The 14,116-nt window shown below is 50.6% G+C and overlaps 1 protein-coding gene across 1 annotated transcript in view; it reads right to left on the bottom strand.

The window, feature by feature from the left end:
- Positions 1–13,336, bottom strand: part of LOC130189722 (transmembrane protease serine 6) — a 19,036-nt gene extending 5,700 nt beyond the window's left edge. Inside the window, exons 1-13 of the mRNA XM_056408653.1 lie at positions 13,307–13,336; positions 11,077–11,188; positions 10,213–10,355; positions 9,836–9,903; positions 7,276–7,508; positions 5,239–5,443; positions 5,045–5,181; positions 4,836–4,948; positions 1,973–2,082; positions 1,350–1,495; positions 1,118–1,216; positions 765–878; positions 495–611 (exon numbers count right to left, since the gene is read on the bottom strand). Of these exons, the coding sequence (XP_056264628.1) occupies positions 495–611; positions 765–878; positions 1,118–1,216; positions 1,350–1,495; positions 1,973–2,082; positions 4,836–4,948; positions 5,045–5,181; positions 5,239–5,443; positions 7,276–7,508; positions 9,836–9,903; positions 10,213–10,355; positions 11,077–11,188; positions 13,307–13,336 (1,627 nt within the window). The remainder of the gene's footprint in view (positions 1–494; positions 612–764; positions 879–1,117; positions 1,217–1,349; positions 1,496–1,972; positions 2,083–4,835; positions 4,949–5,044; positions 5,182–5,238; positions 5,444–7,275; positions 7,509–9,835; positions 9,904–10,212; positions 10,356–11,076; positions 11,189–13,306) is intronic.
- Positions 13,337–14,116: the final 780 nt, after the last annotated feature.

Here is a 14,116-nt window from a genome sequence, read left to right as displayed (position 1 = left end):
ATCAGAAAGATTAATATTGTATTACATCACAGGAAAACAATATGATCATTTATTATTATTATTTTTATTATTGATGTTTTTTGACACAAACATTGTCTCCTGGGTGAAAGTCCTGAGTTTGAGACTTCACTACGTCACCTGACTATAATCATTATAACTACGACCACTAGAGGGCGACGTCGTCTCCTGGTGATCAGCCAACAGATGAGAGTTACAGTGAAATAATACAATATAAACGAGTTAAAGTGAAATATAAAATATAAACGAGTTAAAGTGAAATAATAAAATATAAACGAGTTGAAGTGAAATAATAAAATATAAAACAAGTTAAGTGACAAAATAATTATAAAGGAGTTCAAGTGAAATAATAAAATATAAAACAAGTTAAGTGACAAAATAATTATAAAGGAGTTAAAGTGAAATAATCAAATATAAAACAAGTTAAGTGACATAATAATTATAAAGGCGTTAAAGTATAAATGAGTCCTCTGCACCACAGTGCTGCTCGTCGGAGGCGTCGGGGCAGTCGGGGGTGAAGTCACACTCTGGGTTCGGTTTCTTCAGACACGTTCCATCAGAACACCGGTACGTCATATCTGTACACGGGACACCTGGACACACACACACACACACACACACATACACACACACACACACATATTTTAGAGAATGTAATAAGCAAATTGTATTCATCAGGTACAAATTACAGTGTGTGTGTGTTGTGTTTGTGATGGTGTGTGTGTGTGTGTGTGTGTGTGTCTCACCGTCGGTGCAGTTCATCTCGTCCATGGCCTCGGGGCAGTCTGGGAGCTGGTCACACACCTGGTAGTAGCCCACACACCGACTGTCCTCTGGACACTGGTACTGAGCCACACACACTGACACACGCACACACACACACACACACACACACACATACCCACACGCACACGCACACACACACACACACACACACACACACACACACACACACACACACACACACACACACAGGAAGGAAAGACACTGTCTTGAAAGGTACTGTTTTTTGGAACATGAAACATCAACCAGAGGAGTCGCCCCCTGGTGGTCAGGAGAGAGAATGCAGCTTTAATCTATTTCAGGTTTTCATCCTCACCACAGCTCCTCTCGTCCAGTCCGTTGGGGCAGTCCTTGATTCCATCACAAGCAGCAACACAGAGTCCGTTAACAGAGCACAGAAACTGACCTGGACACGCTGTGAAGCACACACACACACACACACGCACACGCACACGCACGCGCACACGCACGCGCACACACACACGCACACACACGTTACAGAAACCCTGTTCAGGAGCACGGTGAAACACAGCAGAGGCGCGTCGTACGGTCTGATAGGTTGAAGACGCCGTAGCGCAGCCGGAGTCCCGGCCCGGTGAGCGACGCCTCTGACGTCATCACCACGGCGGCGGCGGCGGCGGCGAGCAGCGGGAGGCGCTCGGTGTGCGGCTGCAGGCCTCTGGAGCCGCACAGCCTGAGAGAGGACAGACGGTCAAACTCCAGGAGACACAACACGGGACACTCAGGAAGACAGCAGCCTGAGACGACACACGTTACACACACACACGTTACACACACACACTTCCTGTTACACACCTCACCGCACACAGGGGGCAGGTATGAATACACACGATGAGCTTTCTGCTCTTCTTTGTTCCAGGAGAATCTCTTTTGTTTTTGCCACGTCGTCTATGTGCTGCTGCCATGTGGCGCCTAGCGGGCGGAGGAGGCCACCTCAAAGGATTGTGACGATTAAGAAGGTTTTAAATTTTAAAAAGAGTTTGAATGAACTTTTGCAAGTGGCCCTTTTGTTCAAGAAATGCCAAAATACCACAAAGAGACACGACGGCCGTGAGAAGGGGCCGAACCAGCAGAGAGACACAAAACCCCAAATGAACTACAAATGAACTACAAGAAGACAGGAGACACAGTTCACTGGGGCCCGGCCTACCTGCGGTTCTGGAGGGTCCACTGGCCCTGGGGGCAGGCCTGGTTGTAGCCGGCTCTGCTCAGCCTGTAACCCTCAAACTCCAGAGACAAGCCGAGACCAGCACCGGGCGCCTGAGACCAGGAGACACAAGAACACACCAACGAGACATCCATCAAGACCCACAGAGACAGGACCACAGAGACAGGACCAAAGAGACAGGACCAAAGAGACAGGACCCACAGAGACAGGACCAAAGAGACAGGACCCACAGAGACAGGACCACAGAGACAGGACCCACAGAGACAGGACCAAAGAGACAGGACCCACAGAGACAGGACCACAGAGACTGGACCCACAGAGACAGGACCAACAGAGACTGGACCCACAGAGACAGGACCCAAAGAGACAGGACCCACAGAGACAGGACCAAAGAGACAGGACCCACAGAGACAGGACCAAAGAGACAGGACCCACAGAGACAGGACCAACAGAGACTGGACCCACAGAGACAGGACCCAAAGAGACAGGACCCACAGAGACAGGACCCAAAGAGACAGGACCCACAGAGACTGGACCCAAAGAGACAGGACCCACAGAGACAGGACCAAAGAGACAGGACCACAGAGACAGGACCAAAGAGACAGGATCAAAGAGACAGGACCCACAGAGACAGGACCAAAGAGACAGGACCCACAGAGACTGGACCCACAGAGACAGGACCCACAGAGACAGGACCCACAGAGACAGGACCCAAAGAGACAGGACCCACAGAGACAGGACCCACAGAGACTGGACCCACAGAGACAGGACCCAAAGAGACAGGACCCACAGAGACAGGACCCACAGAGACTGGACCCACAGAGACAGGACCAAAGAGACAGGACCCACAGAGACTGGACCCACAGAGACAGGACCCAAAGAGACAGGACCCACAGAGACAGGACCTAAAGAGACAGGACCCAAAGAGACAGGACCCACAGAGACTGGACCCAAAGAGACAGGACCCACAGAGACTGGACTCAAAGAGACAGGACCCACAGAGACAGGACCAAAGAGACAGGACCCACAGAGACAGGACCCACAGAGACTGGACCCACAGAGACAGGACCCAAAGAGACGGGACCCACAGAGACAGGACCCAAAGAGACAGGACCCACAGAGACAGGACCAAAGAGACAGGACCAACAGAGACTGGACCCACAGAGACAGGACCCAAAGAGACAGGACCCACAGAGACAGGACCCAAAGAGACAGGACCCACAGAGACTGGACCCAAAGAGACAGGACCCACAGAGACAGGACCAAAGAGACAGGACCACAGAGACAGGACCAAAGAGACAGGATCAAAGAGACAGGACCCACAGAGACAGGACCAAAGAGACAGGACCCACAGAGACTGGACCCACAGAGACAGGACCCAAAGAGACAGGACCCACAGAGACAGGACCTAAAGAGACAGGACCCAAAGAGACAGGGCCCACAGAGACTGGACCCAAAGAGACAGGACCCACAGAGACTGGACCCAAAGAGACAGGACCCACAGAGACAGGACCAAAGAGACAGGACCCACAGAGACAGGACCCAAAGAGACAGGACCCACAGAGACTGGACCCAAAGAGACAGGACCCACAGAGACAGGACCAAAGAGACAGGACCCACAGAGACTGGACCCAAAGAGACTGGACCCACAGAGACAGGACCCAAAGAGACAGGACCAAAGAGACAGGACCAAAGAGACTGGACCAAAGAGACAGGACCCACAGAGACTGGACCCACAGAGACAGGACCAAAGAGACAGGACCCACAGAGACAGGACCCACAGAGACAGGACCCAAAGAGACAGGACCAAAGAGACAGGACCCACAGAGACAGGACCAAAGAGACAGGACCCACAGAGACTGGACCCACAGAGACAGGACCCACAGAGACAGGACCACAGAGACAGGACCCACAGAGACAGGACCACAGAGACAGGACCCACAGAGACAGGACCCAAAGAGACAGGACCAAAGAGACAGGACCCACAGAGACTGGACCCACAGAGACAGGACCACAGAGACAGGACCCACAGAGACAGGACCAAAGAGACAGGACCCACAGAGACAGGACCCACAGAGACAGGACCCAAAGAGGCAGGACCACAGAGACAGGACCCAAAGAGACAGGACCCACAGAGACAGGACCAAAGAGACAGGACTCACAGAGACAGGACCCACAGAGACAGGACCCACAGAGACAGGACCAACAGAGACAGGACCCAAAGAGGCAGGACCAAAGAGACAGGACCCAAAGAGACAGGACCCACAGAGACAGGACACACAGAGACAGGACCCACAGAGACAGGACCCAAAGAGACAGGACCCACAGAGACAGGACACACAGAGACAGGACCCAAAGAGACAGGACCCACAGAGACAGGACCAAAGAGACAGGACTCACAGAGACAGGACCCACAGAGACAGGACCCACAGAGACAGGACCAAAGAGACAGGACCAAAGAGACAGGACCCAAAGAGACAGGACCCACAGAGACAGGACCCACAGAGACAGGACCCAAAGAGACAGGACCCACAAAGACACACAGAGACACAAAGAGACACACACAGACACAAAGAGACACACATAGACACAAAGAGACACACAGAGACACAAAGAGACACACATAGACACACAGAGACACACAGAGACACAAAGAGACACACAGAGACACAAAGAGACACACAGAGACACAAAGAGACACAGAGACACACAAAGAGACACACAGACACACACAGAGACACAAAGAGACACAGAGACACACATACACACACAGAGACACACACACACACAGACACACACAGACACACACACACAGAGATGCACAACAGAGGGCCGGTGGGCTCACCCTGAAGCTCCAGGTACAGTTGGTGTCGGGGGGGTAGTAGCTGGGGAAGAAGGGCGTGCTCAGCGTCCCCTGGACCCCCGAGACGGCCTTCAGCTCTATGGTGGAGTTACAGCCTGGCAAAGACACAAAGACACAAAGACACAAAGAGAGAAGTATCTCAATCCATCTCATTCTGAGTGAGCGATGGCCAGGGGGGTCGGGGGTCTCACCCTGGCGGTCCCAGGCCTGAGCCGACAGAGAGAAGGGGTCCTTGTAGTGGTACAGACCCTGTTTCCAGACCACCGTCATCCAGGCTCCTGAAGACAGCACCGTCACCACGGGCTCCCGTCTGCTGCAGCCGAGCACGCTGGACAACAACAGCCAATCAGAACCGTTGCAGCCTGAGACGCCCCCCCCCACTCACGATGTGATGAGGCGGGAGGCGGAGGGCGTGAGGGAGTCGTAGACCGCCAGCCGGTCCCGGCACTGCGGCAGCAGCCACTCCACGCGGAGCTCCAGCTGGGCCCCGGGGCCGGTCTGCAGGTGCCACATGCAGGACGAGCGCCGCGCGTCGGAGCCGCGGAGCGCCGCGCGGCCGCCGGGCGCCACCTGCTGGTAGCGGTAGCAGTCTGGTGGAAACCACCAAGACCAGAAGGTCAGGGGGGGTGGAGCCACTGGGACACTACGCTAATGTCAACACAGTCTGTGGATACATGTTGATGAGGTCACATGATGAGGTCACATGATGATGAGGTCACATGTTGATGAGGTCACATGATGATGAGGTCACATGATGATGAGGTCACATGTTGATGAGGTCACATGACGATGAGGTCACATGTTGATGAGGTCACATGATGAGGTCACATGATGATGAGGTCACATGTTGATGAGGTCACATGATGAGGTCACATGATGATGAGGTCACATGATGATGAGGTCACATGTTGATGAGGTCACATGATGAGGTCACATGATGATGAGGTCACATGATGATGAGGTCACATGTTGATGAGGTCACATGACGATGAGGTCACATGTTGATGAGGTCACATGTTGATGAGGTCACATGATGATGAGGTCACATGTTGATGAGGTCACATGTTGATGAGGTCACATGATGATGAGGTCACATGATGATGAGGTCACATGTTGATGAGGTCACATGATGAGGTCACATGTTGATGAGGTCACATGATGATGAGGTCACATGATGATGAGGTCACATGATGAGGTCACATGTTGATGAGGTCACATGATGATGAGGTCACATGATGAGGTCACATGTTGATGAGGTCACATGATGAGGTCACATGATGATGAGGTCACATGTTGATGAGGTCACATGTTGATGAGGTCACATGTTGATGAGGTCACATGTTGATGAGGTCACATGATGATGAGGTCACATGTTGATGAGGTCACATGATGATGTCACATGTTGATGAGGTCACATGTTGATGAGGTCACATGATGAGGTCACATGTTGATGAGGTCACATGTTGATGAGGTCACATGATGAGGTCACATGTTGATGAGGTCACATGATGATGAGGTCACATGTTGATGAGGTCACATGTTGATGAGGTCACATGTTGATGAGGTCACATGTTGATGAGGTCACATGATGATGAGGTCACATGTTGATGAGGTCACATGTTGATGAGGTCACATGATGATGAGGTCACATGTTGATGAAGTCACATGTTGATGAGGTCACATGATGAGGTCACATGATGATGAGGTCACATGATGATGTCACATGTTGATGAGGTCACATGATGATGAGGTCACATGATGATGAGGTCACATGTTGATGAGGTCACATGATGATGAGGTCACATGATGATGTCACATGTTGATGAGGTCACATGTTGATGAGGTCACATGTTGATGAGGTCACATGATGATGAGGTCACATGTTGATGAGGTCACATGTTGATGAGGACACATGATGATGAGGTCACATGATGATGAGGTCACATGTTGATGAGGTCACATGTTGATGAGGTCACATGTTGATGAGGTCACATGATGATGAGGTCACATGTTGATGAAGTCACATGATGAGGTCACATGATGAGTCTCACTCAGATCATGAGGTGTTTTTAAAGTCTAAATGCAGTAACGGTTGAGGCTGGGGGGCGGAGCTAAAGTGAGGAGCCACCAGTGTAGCCTTGTGATTGGCTGATGTCTTTGCTTGTGGTTTGAGCTGCATGCTAATCACAACTAGATGACGATGTCATGATTTAAGTCGACGCCGGGCGGCGAGGTCACCGCTCGGCGAGGTCACCGCTCGGCGAGGTCTCCGCTCGGCGAGGTCACCGCTCGGCGAGGTCACCGCTCGGCGAGGTCACCGCTCGGCGAGGTCACCGCTCGGCGAGGTCTCCGCTCGGCGAGGTCACCGCTCGGCGAGGTCACCGCTCGGCGACTGTGAGTCGTGTCTGTGGAACAAAATAGCCGAAAGTTTTAAACCATCTTCTCCTTCTCGTCGGCTCACCGCTGACGTGCAGCGAGGGGAGGTGCACCAGGTACCCGCTGCAGCCGGCCTCCTCCTCCTCCCCCCCCCCAGGCCCCCGGTGGCCCCTCAGGCCCTCCTGCAGGCTCCGGGTCACCTCCTCCAAGCTCAGCCTCCCGACATGGCTGCCCGGCACCGACATCCAGATCCAGAAGTGAGCCACGACGCTGCCCTCCCTGAGGAGCAGAGGAGAGACCTGTGACCACGCCCCCAACCGTGATGTCACGGTGGCCCACAGGCTCCGCCCCCACCACCCTGCAGGTGTGCAATGAAACCCCTAGGGGGCAGCGACAGCACGTCAGCTGAGATGAGATGATGTCTTTAAGGAATGTTACCACACATTCAAGCAACACATTCAAAATAAACTACTAGTTAGGGTTAAACTACTAAACCACTAGTTAGGGTTAAACTACTAAACTACTAGTTAGGGTTAAACTACTAAACTACTAGTTAGGGTTAAACTACTAGTTAGGTTTAAACTACTGAACTACTAGTTAGGTCTAAACTACAAGTTAGGTTTAAACTACTGAACTACTAGTTAGGTCTAAACTACTAGTTAGGTTTAAACTACTGAACTACTAGTTAGGTCTAAACTACTAGTTAGGTTTAAACTACTAGTTAGGTCTAAACTACTAAACTACTAGTTAGGTCTAAACTACTATCCATCCATCCATCCATTCTCATCCGCTTATTCCGGGGTCGGGTCTTGGGGGCAGCAGACCCAGCAGGTTGACCCAGACTTCCCTCTCGCCCGCAACACTTTCCAGCTCATTCTGGGGGATCCCGAGGCGTTCCCAGGCCAGCCGGGAGATATAATCTCTCTAGCGTGTCCTGGGTCTTCCCCTGGGTCTCCTCCCAGTAGGACGTGCCTGGAAAACCTCTAACGGGAGGCGTCCAGGAGGCGTCCGAATCAGATGCCCGAACCACCTCAGCTGACTCCTTTCGATGCGAAGGAGTAGCGGCTCGACTCCAAGCTCCCTCCTGATGTCCGAGCTCCTGACCCTATCTCTAAGGCTGAGCCCAGCCACCCTACGGAGGAAACTCATTTCGGCCGCTTGTATTCGCGACCTCGTTCTTTCGGTCACTACCCAAAGTTCATGACCATAGGTGAGGATTGGAACGTAGACCGACCAGTAAATTGAGAGCTTCGCCTTTCGGCTCAGCTCCTCTTCACCGAGACAGACCGGTACAGCGCCTGTTTTACTGCTGCAGCTGCACCGATCCGCCTGTCGATCTCCCGCTCCATCTTACCCTCACTCGTGAACAAGACCCCGAGATACTTGAACTCCTTCGCTTGGGGCAGGCACTCTGTCCCCACCTGGAGGAGCAATCCACCGGTTTCCGGCAGAGCACCACGGCGTCAGATTTGGCGGTGCTCACTCTCATCCCTGCCGCTTCACACTCGGCAGCAAAACGCCCCAGTGAGTGCCGGAGGTCACGGTCTGAGGATGCTAACAGGACCACATCATCTGCGAACAGAAGAGAGGCGATCCCAAGACCCCCAAACCTGACCTGCTCCACCCCCAGGCTGCGCCTAGATATCCTGTCCATGAAAATCACAAACAGGACCGGTGATGAAGGGCAGCCCTGGCGGAGACCAACACCCACCGGGAACGTGTCTGACTTACTGCCGAGGATGCGAACACAGCTCCTACTGCAGGCGTACAGAGACCGGATAGCCCGTAGCAACGGGTCCGGACCCCCATACCCCCGCAGCACCCCCCACAACAATCCCAGAGGGACCCGGTCGAAAGCCTTCTCCAAGTCCACAAAACACATGAAGACTGGTTGGGCAAACTCCCAGGACCCTCGAGGACCCTTGCGAGGGTGAAGAGCTGGTCCACAGTTCCACTAGTTAGGTCTAAACTACTAAACTACTAGTTAGGTCTAAACTACTAGTTAGGTTTAAACTGCTGAACTACTAGTTAGGTCTAAACTACTAGTTAAGTTTAAACTACTAAACTACTAGTTAGGTCTAAACTACTAGTTAAGTTTAAACTACTAAACTACTAGTTAGGTCTAAACTACTAGTTAGGTTTAAACTACTGAACTACTAGTTAGGTCTAACGACTAGTTAAGTTTAAATTACTAAACTACTAGTTAGGTCTAAACTACTAGTTAGGTTTAAACTAATAAACTACTCGTTATGTTTAAACTACTAAACTACCTGTGTCTCGTGGTTCTGATGAGTTTCCTGCTTATCGCCGGATCCTGTTTCGTTTGTGATTTTGGAAGTTTTTGGTTCTCAGTTCCTCGTCTTTGGACTCAGCGTCTTGCTTTAAGTTTCTATGAAAGTCCAGCTACGTGTTCATGTTGTGTCCTTTCAAAATAAACTTCCATCAAAGCAACAAAACTACTTTGTTACGTTCAGGAAGACGTTAGTGAACCACCTGTGTTGACCCACTGGACCCAGCAGGCAGAGCTGAGGCCCTGTGGAGCCGCCGCCATCTCACCCTGAAGCTCCTCCTGCTTCCGGTGAATAAAGAAGGTTTGGTCCACGTACCCAAAGGCGAACACAGCGGTGGAGTTAAAGTATCGACAGAGACTGGAGCCCATCATGATCTTCGTCACCTGAAAGACAGAGGAAGACAGCGGTCTCAAACTGAACACGGAGGACGGACAGACAGAGAGCTGCAGGAAGGAGTCCTGGACCCGGTCTCTCCTCAGAACTGGGTCCAGAGTCATCTGGAACGCTGCTGGGATGGAGGCCGTGAGAGCCATCAACACCACGACGAAAGCCACGGGTCCGGCCCCTGGAGGCTCGTTGGAGGCCTGACGCGAGAGGGGTTCTGTCCAGTGGGAACAGGTTCTTTGGGTTCTGGTTTGATGTGAAAACGACCGGAACCAGAAACCAGAAGGAAGTCTGAGGAACCCGCTCACCATGGCCTGCACGCCCTCGGCCTCCTCCTGGAACGCGGTGCTGCTGGCAGACGACAGGTCGGCAGAGAAGGTTCTGTTGAGGATGGACAGGTAGGCGGTGTACTGCTGCTGGACCCGGGCCTCCAGCACCCAGACCCGGTACTCTGGCACGGAGGAAAGGGGGAGGTCAACACGGCCGGGACCAGACCACAGCCATGAGATGCTATCGTGCTTGCGCTGCTAACAGGCCGATGCTAACAGGCCGATGCTAACAGGATGATGCCAACAGGCCGATGCTAACAGGACGATGCTAACAGGCCGATGCCAACAGGCCGATGCTAACAGGACGATGCTAACAGGACGATGCTAACAGGCCGATGCCAACAGGCCGATGCTAACAGGACGATGCTAACAGGCCGATGCCAACAGGCCGATGCTAACAGGACGATGCCAACAGGACGATGCCAACAGGCCGATGCTAACAGGCCGATGCTAACAGGCCAATGCTAACAGGCCGATGCTAACAGGCCGATGCCAACAGGCCGATGCTAACAGGCCGATGCTAACAGGCCGATGCTAACAGGACGATGCTAACAGGCCGATGCTAACAGGCCGATGCTAACAGGACGATGCTAACAGGCCGATGCTAACAGGCCGATGCTAACAGGCCGATGCCAACAGGCCGATGCTAACAGGCCGATGCTAACAGGCCGATGCTAACAGGCCGATGCTAACAGGCCGATGCTAACAGGACGATGCTAACAGGCCGATGCTAACAGGCCGATGCCAACAGGCCGATGCTAACAGGCCGATGCTAACAGGCCGATGCTAACACGCTTGACATGAATACACAAGGACAAGTCACAGGACACGGCGTCGGCCTACCCAGGAAGTACCAGGCAAGCGCGGCTCCCGAGGCGACGATGACGAGGACGAGGAAGGCCGAGACACACTTACAGGACCGAGTCTTCCGGGTGGGCGGAGCCACAGCTTCTTCCTGTTGGGATGCAGATGCAACCTTTGACTTGACTGGGTTAAAAACATAAAACCTGCAGGGTCACGGTCTGGACTACAGGACCCACAACGGAGCCCCGGACAGCTTCAAGTCCAGTGAGTGTGTGTGTGTGTGTGAGTGTGTGTGTGTGTGTGTGTGTGAGTGTGTGTGTGTGTGTGTGTGAGTGTGTGTGTGTGTGTGTGTGTGAGTGTGTGTGTGTGTGTGTGTGTGTGTGTGTGTGTGAGTGTGTGTGTGTGTGTGTGTGTGTGTGTGTGAGTGTGTGTGTGTGTGTGTGTGAGTGTGTGTGTGTGTGTGAGTGTGTGTGTGTGTGTGTGAGTGTGTGTGTGTGTGAGTGTGTGTGTGTGTGAGTGTGTGTGTGTGAGTGTGTGTGTGAGTGTGTGTGAGTGTGTGTGTGTGTGTGTGTGTGTGAGTGTGAGTGTGTGTGTGTGTGTGTGTGTGAGTGTGTGAGTGTGTGTGAGTGTGTGTGAGTGTGTGTGTGTGAGTGTGTGTGTGTGTGAGTGTGTGTGTGAGTGTGTGTGAGTGTGTGTGTGTGAGTGTGTTAGTGTGTGTGTGTGTGTGAGTGTGTGTTAGTGTGTGTTAGTGTGTGTGTGTTAGTGTGTGAGTGTGTGTGTGCAGTCGTAGTTAAACAGTCGTTAGTTAAACAGTCGTTAGTTAAACAGTCGTTAGTTAAGCAGTCGTTAGTTAAACAGTCGTTAGTTAAGCAGGAGGTCGAGTTAAACAGTCGCAGTTAAACAGTCGTTAGTTAAACAGTCGCAGTTAAGCAGTCGTTAGTTAAACAGTCGTTAGTTAAGCAGTCGTTAGTTAAACAGTCGTTAGTTAAGCAGTCGTTAGTTAAACAGTCGTTAGTTAAGCAGTCGTTAGTTAAACAGTCGTTAGTTAAACAGTCGTTAGTTAAGCAGTCGCAGTTAAACAGTCGTTAGTTAAACAGTCGTTAGTTAAACAGTCGTTAGTTAAGCAGTCGTTAGTTAAGCAGTCGTTAGTTAAACAGTCGTTAGTTAAACAGTCGTTAGTTAAACAGTCGTTAGTTAAGCAGTCGTTAGTTAAACAGTCGTTAGTTAAGCAGTCGTTAGTTAAGCAGTCGTTAGTTAAACAGTCGTTAGTTAAGCAGTCGTTAGTTAAACAGTCGTTAGTTAAGCAGTCGTTAGTTAAACAGTCGTAAGTTAAGCAGTCGTTAGTTAAACAGTCGTTAGTTAAACAGTCGTTAGTTAAGCAGTCGTTAGTTAAACAGTCGTTAGTTAAACAGTCGTTAGTTAAACAGTCGTTAGTTAAGCAGTCGTTAGTTAAACAGTCGTTAGTTAAGCAGTCGTTAGTTAAACAGTCGTTAGTTAAAGTCGTTAGTTAAGCAGTCGTTAGTTAAACAGTCGTGAGTTAAACAGTCGTTAGTTAAACAGTCGTTAGTTAAACAGTCGTTAGTTAAGCAGTCGTTAGTTAAGCAGTCGTTTGTTAAACAGTCGTTAGTTAAGCAGTCGTTTGTTAAACAGTCGTTAGTTAAACAGTCGTTAGTTAAGCAGTCGTTAAACAGTCGTAAATCGGTCTTTAAGCAGTCGTGCTGCTCCGTCTCTGTTCGTGCGTCTGAAGGTAAACTCAGAACAGAATCATCAGTATTTCCCAGCAGCCTTTGCGGTGATGTTGCCGCCTGTTGTTGAGACCGCCGCCTCACGGGACGTACCTGTGGGGAGCTACCTGAGCAGCGGCTGCTACCTGAGCAGCGGCTGAGCGATGATGTCGCTCGTCGTCGCCTAGCCGACGAGGGAAGGAGGCGCAAACAAGAACTCCCTCTGGGCGACGGGAGAGGACGACTTCATGATTGAAAGAAGTCATGTTCCTCTCTGGTTTCTTCTGTTTTGGAATCGAACCAACAACAACAACAACAGCAACTCAACAATACGTTTACATAACATTTATTATTGTTTTTAAAGGAAGTCCTTTTATTCTTAGAAATCTATCTTTCAGTGGCGGGCCGTGCGTATTCTCCCTCGGCCTTTAACGCCGTCTCACTACAGCTGAACAACCTAATGGAAGATATTAGTTCACCAGTGTTCCGGTGCGGGGCTTTTATTGTGAAGGAGCACATGAAGCGCAACACCGACACATACATACCTGCAGAGAGCAGCTACAGAAACACGTCATGACGGGACGTCATTAAAGACAAAGCTTGTAGTCCACAGCACCGTAAAGAACACAATGACAAGAACACACACTCATATATTATATATATATATATATACATATATACACACATACACTACCGTTCAAAAGTTTGGGATCACTTAGAAATTTCCTTATTTTTCAAAGAAAAGCATTGTTTTTTTCAATGAAGATAACATTAAATTAATCATAAATACCCTCTATACATTGTTAATGTGGTAAATGACTATTCTAGGTGGAAACGTCTGGTTTCTAATGACATATCTCCAGAGGTGTATAGAGGCCCATTTCCATCAACTATCACTCCAGTGTTCTAATGGTACATTGTGTTTGCTAATCGCCTTAGAAGACTAATGTCTGATTAGAAAACCCGTGCAATTATGTTAGCACAGCTGAAAACAGTTATGCTGATGAGAGAAGCTATAAAACTGGCCTTCCTTTGAGCTAGTTGATTATCTGGAGCATCACATTTGTGGGTTCGATAAGACACTCAAAATGGCTGGCCAGAAAAAAAGAACTTTCCTGTGAAACTCGCCAGTCTATTCTTGTTCTTAGAAATGAAGGCTATTCCATGCGAGAAATTGCAAAGAAAGTGAAAATGTCCTCCAGCGGTGTGTACTACTCCCTTCAGAGAACAGCACAAATGGGCTCTAACCAGAGCAGAAAGAGAAGTGGGAGGCCCCGGTGCACAACTCAGCAAGAAGACAAGTACATTAGAGTCTCTAGTTTGAGAAATAGACGCCTCACAGGTCCTCAACTGGC

The sequence above is a fragment of the Pseudoliparis swirei genome, chromosome 24, assembly GCF_029220125.1.
Source record: "Pseudoliparis swirei isolate HS2019 ecotype Mariana Trench chromosome 24, NWPU_hadal_v1, whole genome shotgun sequence".
NCBI classification, from domain to species: domain Eukaryota; kingdom Metazoa; phylum Chordata; class Actinopteri; order Perciformes; family Liparidae; genus Pseudoliparis; species Pseudoliparis swirei.
This window is presented reverse-complemented; position numbering and strand designations above follow the sequence as displayed.